Below are 19,053 nucleotides of genomic sequence, written 5' to 3'. Positions count from 1 at the left end.
CAGCCAAACCATTAGCAACAGCCCATGAGTCAGTATACAAACGCACCTCTGGCCAGTTTTCCTTCCAAGCAAAATGAACAACCAGGTGCACTGCTCGAAGTTCTGCCCACTGGGAGGATTTCCCCTCACCACTGTCCTTCAAGGACACCCCAGAAAGGGGTTGTAATGCTGCAGCTGTCCACTTTCGGGTGGTACCTGCATATCGTGCTGAACCATCTGTAAACCAGGCCCGAGTTTTCTCTTCCTCAGTCAATTCACTGTAAGGAACACCCCAAGAGGCCATAGCTCTGGTCTGGGAAAGAGAAGGAAATGTGGCAGAAGGAGTGGAAACCATGGGCATTTGTGCCACTTCTTCATGTAACTTATTTATGCCTTCAGGACCTGCTCTGGCTCTATCTCGTATATACCATTTCCACTTTACAATAGAGCGCTGCTGTGCACGCCCAACTTTATGGCTTGGTGGGTCAGACAACACCCAACTCATGATAGGCAACTCAGGTCTCATGGTAACTTGGTGGCCCATGGTTAAGTGTTCAGTCTCTACTAAGGCCCAGTAGCAGGCCAAAAGCTGTTTCTCAAAAGGAGAGTAGTTATCTGCAGCAGATGGTAAGGCTTTGCTCCAAAATCCTAAGGGTCTGCGTTGTGATTCTCCTATAGTGGCCTGCCATAGGCTCCAGACAGCATCTCTATTTGCCACTGACACTTCCAGCACCATTGGATCTGCTGGATCATATGGCCCAAGTGGCAGAGCAGCTTGCACAGCAGCCTGGACCTGTCGCAGAGCCTCCTCTTGTTCAGGTCCCCACTCAAAATTAGCAGCTTTTCTGGTCACTCGATAAATGGGCCGGAGTAGCACACCCAAATGAGGAATATGTTGTCGCCAAAATCCAAAAAGACCAACTAGGCGTTGTGCCTCTTTTTTGGTTGTGGGAGGGGCCAGATGCAGCAATTTATCCTTCACCTTAGAAGGGATATCTCGACTTGCCCCACACCACTGGACACCTAAAAATTTTACTGAGGTGGAAGGCCCCTGTATTTTTGTTGGATTTATCTCCCATCCTCTGACACGCAAATGCCTTACCAGTAAATCTAGAGTAGTTGCTACTTCTTGCTCACTAGGTCCAATCAACATGATATCATCAATATAATGGACCAGTGTGATGTCTTGTGGGAGGGAGAAACGATCAAGGTCTCTGCGAACAAGATTATGACATAGGGCTGGAGAGTTGATATATCCCTGAGGTAGGACAGTGAAAGTATATTGCTGACCTTGCCAGCTGAAAGCAAACTGTTTCTGGTGGTCCTTACTAATAGCTATTGAGAAAAAAGCATTTGCCAGATCAATAGCTGCATACCAGGTACCAGGGGATGTATTGATTTGCTCAAGCAATGATACTACATCTGGAACAGCAGCTGCAATTGGAGTTACCACCTGGTTGAGTTTACGATAATCCACTGTCATTCTCCAAGACCCATCTGTTTTCTGCACAGGACAAATAGGAGAGTTGAACGGGGATGTGGTGGGAATCACCACCCCTGCATCTTTCAAATCCTTAAGAGTGGCAGTAATCTCTGCAATCCCTCCAGGAATACAGTATTGCTTTTGATTTACTATTTTGCTTGGTAGGGGCAGTTCTAGTGGCTTCCACTTGGCCTTTCCCACCATAATAGCCCTCACTGCACGAGTTAGAGAACCAACGTGGGGATTCTGCCAGTTGCTCAGTATGTCTATGCCAATTATACATTCCGGAACTGGGGAAATAACTACAGGATGGGTCCGGGGGCCCACTGGACCCACTGTGAGACGGACCTGAGCTAAAACTCCATTGATCACCTGGCCTCCATAAGCCCCCACTCTGACTGGTGGTCCAGAGTGACGTTTTGGGTCCCCTGGAATTAATGTCGCTTCTGAACCAGTGTCTAATAATCCCCGAAATATCTGATCATTTCCTTTTCCCCAATGCACAGTTACCCTGGTAAAAGGCCGTCGGTCTCCTTGGGGAAGACTTAGAGGAAGGTTAACAGTATAAATTTGTGGCAGTGTAACAGGTTTCTCCCCCATAGGGACCTGGCCTCCCCTTCATTCAAGGGACTCAGGGTCTGTAAACTGTTTCAAGTCTGGAAATTGGTTAAGGGGCCGTGACTCTGTGTTTTTGTAATTCAGGTTAGACTTCTGTTCCCTTGACCTAGAACTCTTTTGTTTATACAGCTCAAACAAGAATTTAGTAGACTGCCCTTCTATTGTATTTCTAGGCACCCCATGATTTACTAGCCAATGCCACAAATCTCTGCGTGTCATATAATTTTGATGCCTCCTTTGAGTTTGTTGTCTATTATAATACCCACGTCTACCCTGTCTTTGGTGATTAAGTGCTGCCACCTGGCTTCTGCCAACTCGGGATCCTGTCATCCCCATTGTGTTTAAGGATTCCAGCTCAGTGACAGCAGTTCCTACAGTAATATCTGACCTACAGAGAAGTGCAACCACAGAGTTCTTGAGGGATGATGGTGCTAGTCTCACAAATTTATTTCTCACTGTTCTGGTAAAAGGTGCATCCTCTGGACATTCCTGGGGTGTAAGAGCAGGCTTTGCATGATAAATCCACTCTAACATCCCAATCTCTCTAAGCCTCTGGATCCCCTCATCTACATTATACCACGGCAGTTCTGGCATTTCAACCTCAGGTAATGTTGGCCACCTTTTGATCCATGTTTCAACCAACCACCCAAACAAGCTGTTAACACCTTTTCTAACTGCTCTAGCTATAACATTGAATGCAGAATCTCTGCTTAGTGGGCCCATATCAATAAATTCAGCCTGATCCAGCCTTATATTCCTCCCACCATTATCCCACACTCTTAAAATCCATTGCCACACATATTCCCCTGATTTCTGTCTATATAAATTGGGAAACTCACACAGTTCTTTTGGAGTATAACGTACCTCCTCATGTGTGATACTTTGTACCCCACCTTTAGGGGCCTGTTGGGACTTTAGTCTAGTTATAGGTCTAGAAGAAATGAGGGGTGGTGGGGGTGGGTCATGAAAAGAATTAGAAATATCTTCCAAGCCATTTGCTTCAGGGCTTTCATTTGCAGTTTCATCTGGTGAAACAGGATTAATAACTCTAGGGCTAATTCCTTCAGGAGGAGGTTGGGTGGCCAATTCCTCAAGGCAGGCTGGACGTGGGGCGGCTATGTCCTCAGGGAAGACTATTACAGGGTTATCTAAAGAAGGCTCAGCATGGTCTAGGGTTTCAACCTCACCCCCAACATCATTATCAATCCATATGTCACCATCCCATTTTTCAGGGTCTCACTCCTTTCCAATCAATGCCCTCACTTTAACGGCAGACACCATGCAAGACTGAGATTTCAGTTTACGTTGTAAAGTTGCTACTCTAAAAATAAGATTCTGAGTCTGATTTTCAGAGATCTCAAGTCTACGGCTACAGGAAATAAAATTTTCCTTCAGGATACTCATAGAAACCTCTACATCTTTCAGATGGCACTTAAGCTTCTTGTTTGAAGCCTTAAGCCCATCCCTTTCACCCTTTAATGTAGACAGTGTATCTAACAATAACCAACCAACATCTCTATAACTCTTATTTCTACAAAACTCTGTAAAGGTGTCAAGAACATTATCCCCCAGAGTCTGGCTTCGTACAAGCGAAGCATTAGGAGAATCGAATGATGATATTTTGACTATCTCCTTTGCCAACTCAGTCCATGGATTGGGAGTGTCATTCTGATTACGGGAATCAGAGTCCTTAGTGTCTCTGAGCCCAGTCAGAGTAGAAAACCATTCATAAAAACCCATTTTTAAGATTCTGTTCCTTAAGAACCACTCCTGGTACCAAGATGTATTAGTTAGGGTTCTCTAGAGAAACAGAATCAACAGGGAACACTTGCAAATATAAAAATTATGAAAGTGTCTCACGTGACTGTAGGAATGCAGAGTCCAAAATCCACAGGGCAGGCTGCGAAGCCGATGACGCCAATGGATGGCCTGGACGAACTCCACAGGAAAGGCTCACCAGCCAAAGCAGGAATGGAACCTGTGTCCTCTGAGTCCTCCTTAAAAGGCTTCACATGATTGGATTTAGCATCACTAATTGCAGAAGACACTCCCCTTTGGCTGATTACAAATGGAATCAGCTGTGGATGTAGCTGACGTGATCATGACCTAATCCTATGAAATGTCCTCATTGCAACAGATAGGCCAGCACTTGCCCAATCAGATGAACAAGTACCACAACTTGGCCAAGTTGACACCTGTCCCTAACCATGACACATGCCATCCTATTTGCTAGTTGTTAAGAGTAAGGGAATCTATCAGTTGTCTAAATTGAGCTTCCTTAAGCCTCTAGAATTGGAACTGGAAGGGATCTCTGGTTTCAGTGTTTCACAGAGAGGTCTCCTCTTTAGCTGTGGAAAAGAAAACAATGCAATATCCAACCATCAGAAGTTGAAGTGTCTTCATTGGCAACATTCTCTGTAAGCCTCTTCCCTTCTCCTTCAAAGCAGGAGATGGTGGATGCCTAGTGTAAAATGTAGTTTTTTGGACAGAAAAGTCTTAACAGTCAGAGGCAAGAAAAATCTGTCCTCCCTTCAGAAATGTATATTTATGAGGCACTTAGCAAGTGTGCACCCTGCTTCTAAAAGCTGTAAGTGCCTTTTCTCTGTTTCTTGAAGAGTCTGCTGCACAGATATTCTCATTCCTATTTTACATTGAGCTCAGAGAGGTGCAGTAACTTGCCCAAGGCCACATAGTCAAGCCATTCAACACAATTTATTGTCTCTTATGTGCTAGGTCCTGGTGACTCCCAAGCTCAAACACAACATGGTTATGAAAGACAAGGCAAGTCTCCGGGGACTGAGCAGAGCAAAGGACAATGGAGCATTCAGGACCTGGACAGCCTCCAAAGCAGGGGGGCATGAAAATGTCAGTCTAAAGTCTTCCCTGCTCCAGCCCTTTCCACCAAGTTCAGCCAGTAAAGGGGCTTCAACAGTCCCATTTCCCAGGAAGATAAGCTAGAGTCTAGACCTGAAATGACTCTCCCAAAGACTGTTCATTGTTGTTGGAGTAGAGGGATGAGGCTGGGGTTAGACAACCCCTATGGGACACAACTCCAGCCCAGACACCACCCTAGAGACAACACACATCCCTCATCTAATGACATAGCACTGCAGAGGGAAGGTTATTCACTATCTCACAGGTGAAAGGAAAAACAACAGCCAAGGATCCGAGCTAGTAAAAGATAAAACAGCCTCAGGACCAGGTCTGCTGCCTCCAGCTTGGCTGCTCAGGGCCCCAACAAAAGGAGCTGAAACTGACGAAATTCAAAGGAAAGCATGCTTCTTTCTTCTTTCTATTTACAAGGCATTTCTTGACTTTAGTACTAGGATACCAAGGGTCACAAAATGATCCCAGTTCACAGTCCCTGCTCCTTGCATGCATGTTTCTGTTTGCATCATCCTGTTGAGGCACCTGGTAGGTGGGCCTGTCCCCTGACCAAAGCAAAACCAGCCCCTTCACAGAGGATAGTAAAAGCTCTAGGAAAGAAGGAAAGGCATGGCAGCTGGCAAAGGGGGGATTAATGGGCTCGAGTCAAATGAGTGTGAGTACTGGCTAAGCCAAATTATCTACTCATTTCCTCCCTCTCTGCTCATTTCTTTTTCAATAACTATCTTGGACAAAAGCAGAAATGGGACACCTGGAGGTGGCCCCAGATGGAACCAGCAAAATGTGCTCCCACATGCCAGGTGAGCAGGTGAAGGGAGCAGACCATTCTCTCCCTGGAGCTGACCCTGCATCACTGAGTTCTGTTTTCTTTAGGAAGGCAGTGTTTCTTCATCCCAGCACATCTTGCCTCCTAATCTGAAGGGAAGGATACAAATTCAGACTCCTGGGTTCCATCCTAAACTCAAACGGAGGGGTGGTACCCAATAATCTGCATCTTCAGCAAGACCCTTGCAGAGATGTGCTTGCCCAGGAAAGCCAAGAAGCTTGGCTTCACTCCCCATGCTGATAAAGAGGGCACAGCCCTGAGCACCCCTCCTTACAGAGCATGCTAGGTGACTGGAGAAGTCCCAGGGCCTGCACAGGAAGGGGATATGCCTTTGTGGGTGGCCTCTGCCTGCAGCTTCTAGTTCCCCCATCAACTAAGGCCTGTCCTCTGCCCCCTCCCAAACCAGGGAGTCAGTTCTGCTCTGGACAGGCAGGAGAATTTGCCTGACCAGGGGAACTTGCACAGGAACTAACTGCAGATGCTAATGGGAGCATGCTGGTGGCGGCTTGTTTACTGTGTATGTGCTGAAAAATATCTGAGCAATCAACAAACAGTTTAGGGGTGGGGGGCACCATCTAGGGGCCAGCCCCTGCAGTACTGGATCAACAGCCCCATCTGCTGGCCACATGTTGCCACAGCACCCACCATCCTGGCCAGCTCTTGTCAGGGCCTCTCTCCCCAGACCCTAAGGGAGCTGGAGACCAGCAAAGCCCCTCTGAGCTGGCACATGGGCCCAGAGAAGCCCCCATCCCAGAGGCCACCTGTCTGTGAGTGTGTGGGAAGTCAACAAATCCTGTCAGGTCTTCAGGGAAACCCCTCTTCAACGCCCAGAGAGCTGGGTCTCTGGTTTCTCCAGGTAAACTTTGTCACCTTCCTCTAAGTGGCGTACACCCTGTCTTGACTAAGCATCAATCCACCTTAAATGCATACATGGCAATTTTGGTTTTACTTCATATTTGCTTATTGCCCCCAGCATTTTTCTAGGCTCCCAGCATAAGCTCTTAGAGGGCAGCAGTTGAGTGTTTCTTTATGGACTGACGAGGTCACAGCTCAGGCTGCCAGGGCTCACAAGAGCATTTTGTGAGTCTCCATGTCACCATCAGAAATGTTTTGGCATGCCCACACCTCTTGCCCACGCAAGCGTTTAGCACAGGCACACCTCATGCAGTTTACAGGGGTCATGTCACTGGATCTCACAAGGACTCCAGGAAATGGAATCACAGATAGATTAAGACACCTGTCCAAGGTCACACAGTCATTAAGTTGTGGAGCCAGGATTCCAGCCCAAGCAATGTAACTGTAGAACCCAAGGTCTAAGCATTTGGGAAAAAGCACGTCCCAGAAAAAGCAAGTGCATGCACACACGTGCTCACACACACCTCTGTTAAGTGCAGAATTTTTCTCACTGAGCCTTCATGCATCTGACTCACAATGCAGGAGCTGCTGGCTGTGACCTGCTCTTTGCTCTACAATCACCTTCCCTCGTGTGACCCTTTCTGCTTTCATTTGCTGGGCCTTCAGTCCCAACCCCAACAGGTGTCATCCAGAAGACACCAAACGGAAGGTCCTGGCAGGGCAGCAGAGACTCCATGACTAAGGTGAGCACTAGTGTGTCAGTGTCTGTGCTGGGCCTCCAGGAAGTGCCTTCTAATGGTGGGGATAGTAAGCAGAAGAAGAAATCATGAAAGATCACAGACAGTGGGGGTGCAGGATCTCTCCACACCAGCCCAGCCCTGCGCCTGCTCTTTCCCTCAAAGCCCCCCACTCTTGAGGACCTCCTGGGCTCAGTCTCCTTGAGAGAACCTTAAGGCATTAAGACATCCACTCCTTATTTGCTCCTAAGGTCCTGGCGGCCTTGGGATCCCCAGGAGCAATCACCCAAAAAATGAGTGGGTAGGAAGGGGAAGCCTAAGGGAGGGCATGCAGGTGAAGCGGGAAGAGAGGCTGGAGGGGGATCTCTGAGGAGACCGCACTGGCCCCCCAACGCCCCCCCCTTCTGTCTGCCTGGGAGCAAATTTTCCCAAACTTGGAAAAAGCAACCACTGCTTTCCCTTGCCTTTGTTTTTCGCTTCTCAGGATGGAAAATGAATTTCAAGCATCGCTCTGGAGCCTGCCAAGTAATTGGAAAACATGCTGAACAATTTGTCTGGTTGGTCGGCGGAGCCTGGGTCGCTTTCTTCCTCTCCTGTTTTCTTTTTCCTTCCTCTTGCTCTAGGTGAAATATCAATCCCACCTCGCTCCTTTCCGCCGAAGTTAATCAGCTTCACGCCCAGCTGCCCGCCAGGTGCCCGGCCTCGCCCAAGTGACTGCCATCCCAGATGACCCGCCCCACCCAGGTGCCCACGAACCCAGGTGCCCATGAGCCCATATGCCTGGCCCTGTCCAGGTGCGGGTCCTACCTAGGGCCCTCCCACCCAGGTGGCCCGGCTCTGCCCTTCAACCTCTGAGCCCCATTGCCTCACCAGTCGCCTCCGGGGGCCCTGGGACTCCGGAGAATGCGGTACCACCTGGTGCACCCACCTCGAGGTCCCTGGGTGGCCAGCTCGGTGCACGACGCCCCACCCCCACCCCCCAGCCTGCAGGGAATTGCAAAAGCAGCTCAAAGTGCAGGGGCGAGAGAGCTCTCCCCGACACATAGTAAATACACTGGATTTCAGAGCAATCAGCGCGATGATTTAAAGACTAAACCAAAGCCAGGGCCGTTGCCAGCACTTCGGCGTCGCCGCCGGGGGATCAGAAGCCCGCGCGTTCTAGCTGCGCCGCGGAGGGCGTCCGGATTCCCAGCGTCCCGGGGGCCCTGGATCGGGAGAGGGAAGCTGAGGAGGCGTGGTTCCAGCCGGCCCTGGGCTTGTCATTTAGACCGCAGGCCCCACATTCCCCTGACCCGCCGGCGGCGGCTTGATAGCGAGTCTCAGAGCCGGAAGTACCCTCACTTGGGAGAGAAGGCAGAATCCCAGAGAGATCCAACAATTTATCCAGAGTCACACAGCAAGAGGCGCGCCCGGCTGTGGGAGCTAAAGCCTGGGTCTCCTCGCTGCTTTCTCCACTTCTGTATGACACCCCGCTTCCTCCTCAGCTGGCTGTCCTTGCCAAACCTCCTCCCCCCCCCCCCCCAGCTGGCTGTGGGTGTCCCCGAGGTTGGCTAAGGTCCTATTCCCAGCTGTGCCTGAAAACCTCCCTATCATGGATAGTGACACACTTGGCAGAGGCACACTATCCTCACCCAGGAACCCCACAGGCTCAGGTGGGGTCTTCTGTCCTGGGTATCCACATTTGGTACCATTTAATGGAGCCTTCGCCTAAGTCCCCACTGCTCCTGGCTGTGCGGTGAAAGATCTCAGGAGGGCTGTTCCCCCACTGAGATGGACAAATCCATCCTATTTCCTTTCCTGTGGAGTCTGTCTTGCATGGGTTCCTATATGGGTGAGTATTTCTGTCTCTAATTAATGAGGTCCCAAGTAGGAGATTACATACACCTGGATGACAAGAACAGGCTGACACCAGCACCACCACCAAGAAGCCCTAGGCAAGCCCCTACGTGCCTCAAGCCAGGCCAGCTCTGCAGCCCACCTGCCCACCCTCACACTCGCCCCCTCGGAGGGACCCATGACCACAAAGCCTTTATTAGCTCTTTCAGCTTCATTTAACTACACAAATGGCTTGGTCACAGTTGACTGGTCCCAATTTTGCCTGTGATTTTCTTGTAATTTACCGTGGCTCAGTCCCCCTGAAATACAGGTAGAGGCAGCATATTTGTTCCCAGACTCCCCTCGTGGGGTTAATCATCACAGAAAAAAACTCCATCTGAGCTGTTTAATGATTTCATTTCCACCCTGGGTTTGAAGGAGTCATGGCAGTAATGTTAATGGACATTCCTCTCTCCCCAAACTCCAGGTATTTGTGGTGAGAAAGGGTATGTGGCTCTCCCAGGCAAGATCACCAGGTAGGAGGTTTCATTTACTTTATGAGTGTGATGGGCTCTCTCTCTTTTCTAAATGCCTGAAACTAAAACCGTAGGTGCCCCCACCCCAGGGAATCCTCTCTCCATCAGCACTGCTCTCTCTGACCCTCCTTTCCCTCTCTCTTCCCCAGTCAAGCTTCACATGCACATACACACCTGTCCACCTCTCAGCTTCCCTTACCAAGCCCCTCCCCTCCACACACACACACCAAGTCCAGACAGCTGGACAGTTCCCGCATCCTCCATGGCTTCCTGTCTGCCTGAATCCCCTCTTCCCTTGTCAGAGCCTGGCAGCGCCTCTGAAACTCTGCTTCCGCGTCACCTCCCCTGGGAAGGCTGCCGAGAAGTTTTCTCTCAAGAAGAGAAAATCACTCCCTTCTCTGTTCTACCATTTATAGGCTTCGGGTTTATTTTCCATTCCATGTTGCATTATTTGCATGCTTATCTCCCACCACCACCACTCTTAGCATCCAAAGGATAGGACAGAATTTTCACTTGGGGGGAGTGTCTCCATTCTCTAGCATAGAGCAGGGCATGGGGGCTCTGAACATTTTATTTGAATGAATACCCCCTAATCTATTTTATGTCTGTGGCTGTGAAATGAATTCCTAATTAAACTAATATTCTCAAAGGTCTTCCATCTGTCTAAGCTCCCTAAATGGCACTGAAATCTATACCTGGCCCTGCACACGGGCTCTGATCTGACTCACAGGAAAGAAGAGCGCACCTGCGGGAAATGTTTCTGCAAGGAGATGGCGCCACCTGGTGGTCTCTGCTGGCCGCAGTATGGAGGGAGTTCTCTCCCTCTCCTGACTCACCCACTTCCATCAGGTTATTAGGAAGGTTTCCTGCAGCAGCGCCAGGGACTCCGGAAAGCTCAGCACTACTGCTTGCCTCCCCAAGAAGTCAAAGCAAAGCCCTCCAGAACTGCTGATGCAGGCCTCCTGACTCCTCTACACCTCTCCTCCCACTGGAATCTTGCCTTGAGTGTGCTGGGCCAGCCCTCCCACAGGGCCTTTGCATATTCATTTTTGTGCCGTGAGTAGTCTCCCAGCTTCCACCACAACTGATGCCAGCCCAGCCCTGGTCCTGGTTGACTGCCACCAGATGTCTCACAGGGACCTAAACTTGTGGTCTCCTTTCAAGTCTAGGCCTCCATATCTCCATAGAGAGCCATACCACTACCCAGTCACATCCCAAGGAGCACCACCAGTGGCACCCCTTCCTGTGCCGCCCATCACTGCATCCCCAGTTCTAGCTCAAGCCCAGCTGTGTCTCTCCAAACTCTCACCGCCACATCCATCCAGGCCACCAACACCTGGGCCCTGAATCCTCCAGGGGGCCCCTCCTGGGACCACAGCATCCACCTTTACTTCATGCCAAGCCACAATCCTGTCCCCACATCATCTCCTCATTCCTACTGTCTCATACATCCCCTTCTCTGCCAGGACAAAGGCCACTCTTGCAGAGGGTCTCCAATCCCAGCTTCATCCAGCCCTTCTTCCTCCAGGGCCCCACTTCCTCCCTCTCTCCTTCCCATCAGTGATGCCCTTTCTGTACTTCATCACACCAGGCTCCTCTCCCGGCCTTGACACCCTCATACTTGCAGTCCCCAAGACTTCTCTCCTGCACCATTTCTGGTTAAGCCTAACCCACTTCTCCTTCTGCCTCTCTCACAGGTGCAGGCAAGGGAGGCTGGGAAGGGACCAGTGACTGAGGGAGAAGGAGCAGACAGGCATTCCTGACCTCTAGGAATAGGGGAGGGTGGATAAGGACTTTATCCTACCTCTCCCCACTCTCCCTTCCTCCTGTGGCATCTAGCTGGCCAAAACCAGGACCACCACCATCAACCAATATGACCACTTGCCGCAACTCAGTTGTACAGGGGGTGGCTAAAGGCACTGGCCTTGGCATAGGACTTCCCAGATCAAACTTTGGCTCTGCTGTGTGACATCAGGGGCTCTACTTAACCTCTCTGGACTTGTAGGCCTTCAATTGTCAAGTGGGGATAAGGATTTAAAAATAATAATATTCTCTTCCAAGTTGTCTTCTCTCTGATTAGGGAAAGTTCCCATTTGTTATATGCAGTACTTCTCCTTTATAATAGTTATAAAAATTGTGACCATAGATAACTAGCTTGTTTGATATTAGTCTTCCTTGTCAAAACCAAAGTTCAACCAGGGCAAGGACCAGGTGGGCCTCATTTACTGCTGCCACCCCCAGGGCCCACCCCAAGGCCCAGCACCTAGTATAGTAGAAGGGCTGAGAGAAAGGAGGTGTTGGAGCCAGGAGGGCAGGATTCTATGTTCAGTAATAAGATACTCATCCTCCTTGTTCTGTGCTGTTTCCTCTCTAAAATGGGGCTTATAATAATAATGATAGTATCTACCTCTCAAGGCTGCTTGGATTCCCTGCATGGATATGTGTAAAGTCCCAGCCAGTTCCTGGCACATAGGAAGCACTCAGGAAATATTAGCTGCTATTGATGATAGTCACTCAACAAATGTTTGAAGGAAGCAAACGAGACCAGTCTGGTTGGGAAGTCATCCTGTCATAGGTTGGAGCGCCTGCCACTGCCTGACCCCACAGCACTGTGATGGCCGGCTGTCTGCCGCTGCCCACCCACCACACACACACGTGCATGCACACAACTGAAAGTGCTGTCCTATTGGTCATCCCATCCCCCAAGACAGACCACAGGTGCTCTGTGTCTGATGAAGGGATGGATATATGGACAGACAGACAGTCAGACTGATGGATGGATGGATGGATGGATGGATGGATGGATGGATGGATGGATGGATGGATGGATGGATGGATGAATGGATGGCTAAGCACACACCAGAGACCTAGGGAGAGTCTTAAATAACACGTCTTTTTATTAGCAGTTTAGCATGAAGTCCCCAGGGCTTCTGCCACTGACACAGTGAAGAGTTCACCTGTAGACTCTCTCTGCCCAGGTCTCTCTGTTCTGGTCACTCATGAGGTCAAGGTGGGGAGGTGGACACTGTTCTGACACAGGCTGCTCCTTGACCCTGAAGGACGTCAACCTGGAAAACAGAGAAAGGCCCAAGGGACCCAGGATGGGGGTGTGGGTGGGTGAAGAGAACCCCAGACCTGCTGCTTCTCACATCACAAGGCCGGTCTAGAGAGCAGGCAACCCACGAAAGGAAAAGGTGGGGTGTGCCAGGCAGACCTGAGGCCTCAGCCTCTTCCCACTAAGTAACCCCTGGCAAGGCACTCAGGTTCCGGAGCTTCAGGTTCACATCTCTATGGATGAGAGCAGATTAACAGCATTTCTCATGAGCCTGACACTACCATCCTCAGAGCAACCCTCTACAATGGATGCTGTTTCTGCAGAGGAGGCAGCCGAGGCACAACTGCATTAGGTAAGTAACCCCTGGCAAGGTACTCAGGCTCCGGAGCTTCAGGTTCACATTTGTACGGATGAGAGCAGATTAACAGCATTTCTCCTGAGCCTGACACTACCATCCTCAGAGCAACCCTCTACAACAGATGCTGTTTCTGCAGAGGAGGCAGCCGAGGCACAACTGCACTAGGTAAGTTGCCAATGGTGGAGCTGGATTGGAGCCCAGCCCTCTGATTCCAGGGGCCTGGCCTGCCCTCTACCCTCTGTATAATGAGCCCACACAACACCCTCATTTTAAGGTTGGTTTCAGGTCAAATGAGAAATCAGACAGAAGCTGCCCATGGTTAGTGCCCAGTCATTGAGCACCTCATCTCCAGACCTGATTCTATGTGTCTGGAAGCCCAGCTGTGTCTACATCACCCTTGAGTCCCAACAATGCAGCATGGTCTTTTGTGCACGATGGGAGATGGGCAGCGTTCCCATGTGAGCAGCTTCTACAGTTGGGTCTCTGCTCATTGGCCTCAGCCCCCAGGAGCCACCTACATGGTCACTACTGTGCCTCTGGTGCTTAGCACAAAGAGGCCACATCCCCCACAGTCATGCCCCTCATGGGACAGCACCCAGACCATGTCTCCCTACTCCTGGCCAGCGGCAGGGTTACCAGGAGCTGAGGGACACAGCATTGCAGGCCCCCTGCAGATCTGCTCCATCACACAGCCCTAGTCAGCCCGGCCATGCAAGCTTTTGAGAGGCACCACAGCTGAGAGGCAGAGAGGCCAGTTGGAAACCTGATTCCAAGGTCTTCAAGAACATTGAGAGGGGCCCCCCAGGAGCCTGTCACCGACAGCTAAACCTAATCAAGTCCTCCACTTCCACACACCTTTTTGCCGCCCTGCATAACTACCATCTCTGCCCAGCCCCCCACCTGCCAGCTCTCTTACCTGTTGCTCTTTGCAGTCATGGTAGGGAGGTCTGATGTGTGGATCCTGGGGTGAATCGACCATGAGGTGGGATATGCTGCAGAGGGCAAGGAGCAGGAGGTGCTGTGGGCAGAGAGCCCACACAAAGCTCAAGTCACAAAGGGGGCCAGGCTGCAGCACCTACCCATCTCACCTACGTGTGCAGCCCTATGAAGTAGGTATCTGCGTGGGAGGGCTCCAGGCTGCAGCTGAGGGGGCCAGCCCTGAGAAAGCCCTAGGAACTATGATTTCAAAGAGAATGCCATTGGGTTCAGGCAGAAACCCATCAGCTGCCCCATGCCACATGCCCCTGATAAGGAAGGAATATGGGTCAGCTTCTCCTAAATGACTTACCTTCATCTCGCCTGCTCTATCCCATCCCACATAGCTTCCTCTCTCACCTCACTTGGGACTTGGAAGATATGAGTATGGCTGCAAAATGCCATTCAAACATTAGGATGCCTGCGTGTCTTTTTCACCAGTTGTGGGGAAACCGCCAGGGCTACCTGCATTGTGAGCTTCTGAGCTGGTCCCTTATCCTTCTTGATAATGAGCACAGTTTGTTATTTTTGCTAATCAGATACCCCTGAGCACCCAACAATCCCTAGCAAGTAGCAAGTGGTTCTTGGAGAGTCCAGGGAACAGAGAGGCTGAGTGACTTTCCTAGAGACTCACAGCAAGTTTGTGATCTTCTAAGAGGCGAAATCCAAACTTTCTGGGTGCCTCTCCACCTGTGTTATCAGCTCCTTATGATCAGGGTAATGAGGTTTAGGGATACTTGTAGGAAACTGTCACAAGAAATCTACAAGCACCTCTCATTACCCAGGCTAATGGATGGGGAGGGGGAGAGAGAGGTGCTGACCAACCAAGCCAAAACCTAAGTGCTTCTTTTATAGGGCTGGAAAGCAAACAGACACATGGCTTGGTTTGCCTCACTTTGCCTTCCTCTTTGTGACCCACTTCACATTCTGTCTGACTTCACAACCAAGTCCTCCCCTCCCCAGCCTTCCTCTCTAGGCAGAGTGCTCTGTCCACTGACGACCCATTTCTGTGTCTCCTGAAATCTCCATGCCTGGGCAGTGCCCTTTCTTAGTGCCACCTCCGGTGACTCACAGCCCCGTTGGGAGCTAAGAGGGTCTGTGGCAACCAGGAAGGATAGAGCTGGTCAGTGCCCAGGGAGCCAGGTAAGTGGAGAACAAAGGTGCTCCAGAGCAGGGAGGGACTGACCCAGCCCCAGGAGGCAGGACAGCCCCAGAGGATATGGGTGCAGCCCTGAAGCCAGGGAGATGGGTCTAGAGAGGCAGCCCTTTATGCTCTCTTGAGGCAGCTTCCTCCTGTTTACCCAGATCCTGCCCAGTTCCAGAGCCAGCTCAGGCAGATGTCATGCCCGTGAGCTCTGCTGTGTGCCCTGGGAAGCTCTCACCATGCCATGCCTACTTGCCAGTGCTGACAGATCTTCCTCCTGGTTTCTTCATGTTTCCTCATTTCACCTACATTACACTCCTAGTTAACTTTTTTTTTTTACTTGGGTAGGCCCAGGGAATCAAACCCAGGTCTCTGGTATGGCAGGTGAGAATTCTGCCACTGAGCCACCAGTGCACCACCCTCTAGTTAACTTTTCTCCCTTTGAAACTGGCTACTGGGTCTTACTCTTTTCTTTCTTCCAAGGGGAAGCCTAGCAACAATCAGGTGGTCAGTACAAGTCTATTTTACAAATAGACATTAAATGGTGTCTAATAAAGGATATGTATCTCCTGTTATGTTTTATTCAAACTAAGATGAGGACCCAGAACTAGCAGGTTGAGAGGGGAAGCAAGGCAGCACTTGTTTGTTCAGAGTCTTCATAGACAATCCAGAGTGGAAAAATTATTTTTAGACATGATTCCCATAGCAAGTCTCAAAAATTTAAACCTAGTCATGATATTCAGCTGAGGTCTCAAAACCATCAGGCGATGACGTTCATGACATCCACACCACAAGAGGTGATGCTCGGAGTTCCCACAGAGCAGGGAAGCCTCCTGCTTCTAGAGCTGTCACCAACGCTGACTCCTTAAGGGGTCTTGACATTGCCCTTTTAAACAAGGTCTCACATTTCACCATCATTTCTTTCTGTTATGTAATTACTATGCATTGGAATCCCCTATTAAAATGCTAATGCCTAGAAAGGGAAAACACATGAAAACCCTCTATCCTAAAACAAAAATGTACTTCTTGAGTAATATTTCCTCCCTGGTAGAAGAGAGCAGAGCTCAGACGGCAGCATGGAAAGGAAGAAAGTACAGATACAAGAGATGGCTCCCTCACACTTTAGTGAAGGACCATTCAATCCCACAATTCTGTTCCTGGGAAAGAATGTGCTGAAGTGACCCAGAGACCTAGAAGTGAGCACAAGTGCTTGGAGTGAAATAGAATCTATACCCAAGGAGTCGGCCATCTTGTAGACCCAGCTCCTTCTGCCTTTAGCCCCAGCACCTTCAGACCCGGAAAAAGTCAGTGGGGAAACCATGGGTGGGCTGGAGGGGCAGCTGTTGGATGGGCTCCAGGCCCATGGAAGGCTGGAAAGAGCTGCCTTGATACAGAGAAGAGCGCTGTAGCCCAAGGCACTGAAAAAATGCTTTTCTCCTGTCACAGAGGAGCACCTTGACTTTTGCATTTTAAAAGCTTATTTTCTTTCAACATTTTAATGTGCAGACACTTCTAAACAATTCAAGTGTGAAAGTAACAGAAGTCTGAAATATATTCAGAAGCATTTAAGAAAGAGCCTGTTGGGGCGGGCCGCGGTGGCTCAGCGGGCAAGAGTGCTTGCCTGCTATGCCGGAGGACCCCGGTTCGATTCCCGGCCCCAGCCCATGTAAAAAACAAACAAACAAAATATAATAAAAACAAGAAAATGTTTAAAGATGTTTCCCTTTCTTCCTCCCTTCCTTCCTTCTATCCTTCCTTCCTTCTCTGTCTTAAAAAAAAAAAAAAAAAAAAAAAAAAAAAGAAAGAGCCTGTTTTCCAGGCCCTTGAGTCATTTAAAAAATTAGGAATAGGCTGGTCTTTCAAGATGGCAAAATATTCTCTCAAGACCTCAAAGCTAGGCTGAAAAACTTTCTTGCTGGAGAAGAATAGCAGTGGGTTTGCATAGGCCAGGAATCCTGACAAGAGGGGACAGTGCCTTCTCAGACTCTCCCTCCCCATTATCTCACTGGGGCAAGTGGGGCTTTTACCTCCATCTAATGAACTGGATTTTCATTCTCTCCTCCAGGACCTCTTGACTCCGGTTTGCTAAAACATCAGACTTTGAGAGTTGATGCTTCACCTAGGAAACCCAGGCAAATATCCTCATGATTTCTGCTTACAGGGGCTGTGCCTGGTGCGAAGTTAAGCCCTGCACAAGCTGCTTGCACTGCCCAGCAGTCCTGCAGGAGGCCTCCCTTCACCTACAACCCCAGTTACCATGTCTCTGGTCCCATGGATGTTTTGGCCATGGGTGGAAGGGCACTTGCTATTGGACATCTTCTCCTTTATGTCCTGGGAAGCCTCTTCTTCTGTCTGCAAGGGAATTTCCTCTGAAATATCCTATCCCTGGTCCCCCCTCTCTTCTTTTTCCCCTTTCTTCTTCTCATCCCAATATGCATACCCACATACCCACACCTACACACTCCATATCTCACAGATTATACAATAGTCTTGTCTATTGCTCCTCTCCTGGGAGGTTCTAGGATGCTCACTAAGTCCCCATCCCCATCCTCAAGGCACTCCTGAGACACCTTAAAGCCCAGGGCAAAGCATCCGACTCCCCTCCATTGGTTATACTCAAGAAGCAGGGCAGACACCAACACCTCTCCTACGAGAACCCTAGGGTCCCCTAGGACAGCTGGCTGTGGTAGGCGCAACTCTAGGCGGGTTGCTCAGCAAAGGCTAATACCAGTTGAGCAATGAACTTAAGCGTCTGAATTATGCGGAGGGGAAAGTCCAGACCCCTGCTCTGAGGCCAGCTCTCTCTAGAATTCTGGATACCTTGAGTCACAGAGGAATATTACTCACCTTTTTCAACCAATGCTGAACCACAGACACTACCTCGCTCTCCACAACTTCAATGTCCTGGAACAAAACGGGGAAGTCGACACCCTCCAAATGCCTATCAGTTCCATTCTTACTTCAGGTTGTGTATTATAAGAACTTCACTGGTAATGCAACAGGGAAAGAAGATACAGAAGAAACAATTCTATATGGTGAGCACCACCTTCACCTACTGAGCGGTATTTGGTGGGAAGAGTAACCCTGAACCTTTCTGGGCGAGAATGTACATAATCCATGTTGTAAGAATCATCTCTGGACTTGTGTCAGGCCTCTTCTGTGGCCCCCTTCTTCCACTGAAGCCACCTGAGACCTCCTACAGGCAGGCAGCTCATCAAAGGGAGGCGCCCACCTGATTGGGTGGCCAAAGATGATGTGATAATGACCTCCTTAATCTACAGAGAAGAGATGGGAAAGTCAGGAGGGTCTGCCTTGCCGATGACCATCGTCCAGAGCAGTGTGATGGTGGGATGGGATGGATAGGGGAGGACGTAGTCAATGTGAGCCTGAAGGAGAGGCATGGGGAAGTTCCCCAAACTAAAAAGAATCTCAGTTGGAAACCATTGTAGGCTAATCATTTAGTCACGGCTGTGCTGAAGGAAGAGATTTTATGAATCAAAAAGAGGAAATTTGAGGCAAAGTGACCTCAACCCTGTATACATTGATTCAAAACGTTGCCACATCTATTTCATATTTTTATTCTTACAAATAGGGGGAAATGGAGAGTTTAGTGTCCTTCTCCCCCCAAAAAGAAACATCAAAGGTAGGGTAGCAAGAATCTCAATGAGGACATTTTCTTCAATTTTTTGTCTATTTTGTTATATAAGTGATTCAAATCATAAAAAATAATACAAACAAGAGATAAAGAGTAAAAAGTGAAAGTGCCATTTCCTGTAAAAGATGTTT

General features: G+C 49.5%; 1 protein-coding gene across 5 annotated transcripts; it reads right to left on the bottom strand.

Annotated features, from left to right (window-relative positions):
• Positions 1-12,607: 12,607 nt before the first annotated feature.
• LOC143688448 (spermatogenesis-associated protein 19, mitochondrial-like) lies at positions 12,608-18,475 on the bottom strand. Of its 5 annotated transcripts, none has more exons than XM_077166347.1 (6): positions 18,324-18,474; positions 18,115-18,171; positions 17,524-17,619; positions 17,295-17,386; positions 14,065-14,140; positions 12,608-12,803 (listed from the first exon to the last, which is right to left on the bottom strand). In XM_077166347.1, the coding sequence occupies exons 1-6, from the start codon at positions 18,384-18,386 to the stop codon at positions 12,741-12,743; spliced, it is 447 nt and encodes a 148-aa protein (XP_077022462.1). In that variant the 5' UTR covers positions 18,387-18,474; the 3' UTR covers positions 12,608-12,740. The 5 variants fall into 5 exon arrangements, 4 of the variants coding, with proteins under 4 accessions (XP_077022462.1, XP_077022461.1, XP_077022464.1 ...); XM_077166346.1 differs by having other exon boundaries at positions 14,065-14,166; positions 18,324-18,471; XM_077166349.1 differs by lacking the exon at positions 17,295-17,386 and having other exon boundaries at positions 14,065-14,166; positions 18,324-18,475.
• Between the last annotated feature and the right edge of the window lie 578 nt (positions 18,476-19,053).

Source organism: Tamandua tetradactyla, chromosome 6, assembly GCF_023851605.1.
Source record: "Tamandua tetradactyla isolate mTamTet1 chromosome 6, mTamTet1.pri, whole genome shotgun sequence".
Taxonomy (NCBI): Eukaryota; Metazoa; Chordata; class Mammalia; order Pilosa; family Myrmecophagidae; genus Tamandua; species Tamandua tetradactyla.
Note: the sequence above shows the minus strand (reverse complement) of the source record. Positions and strands in the feature narration are given on the sequence as shown.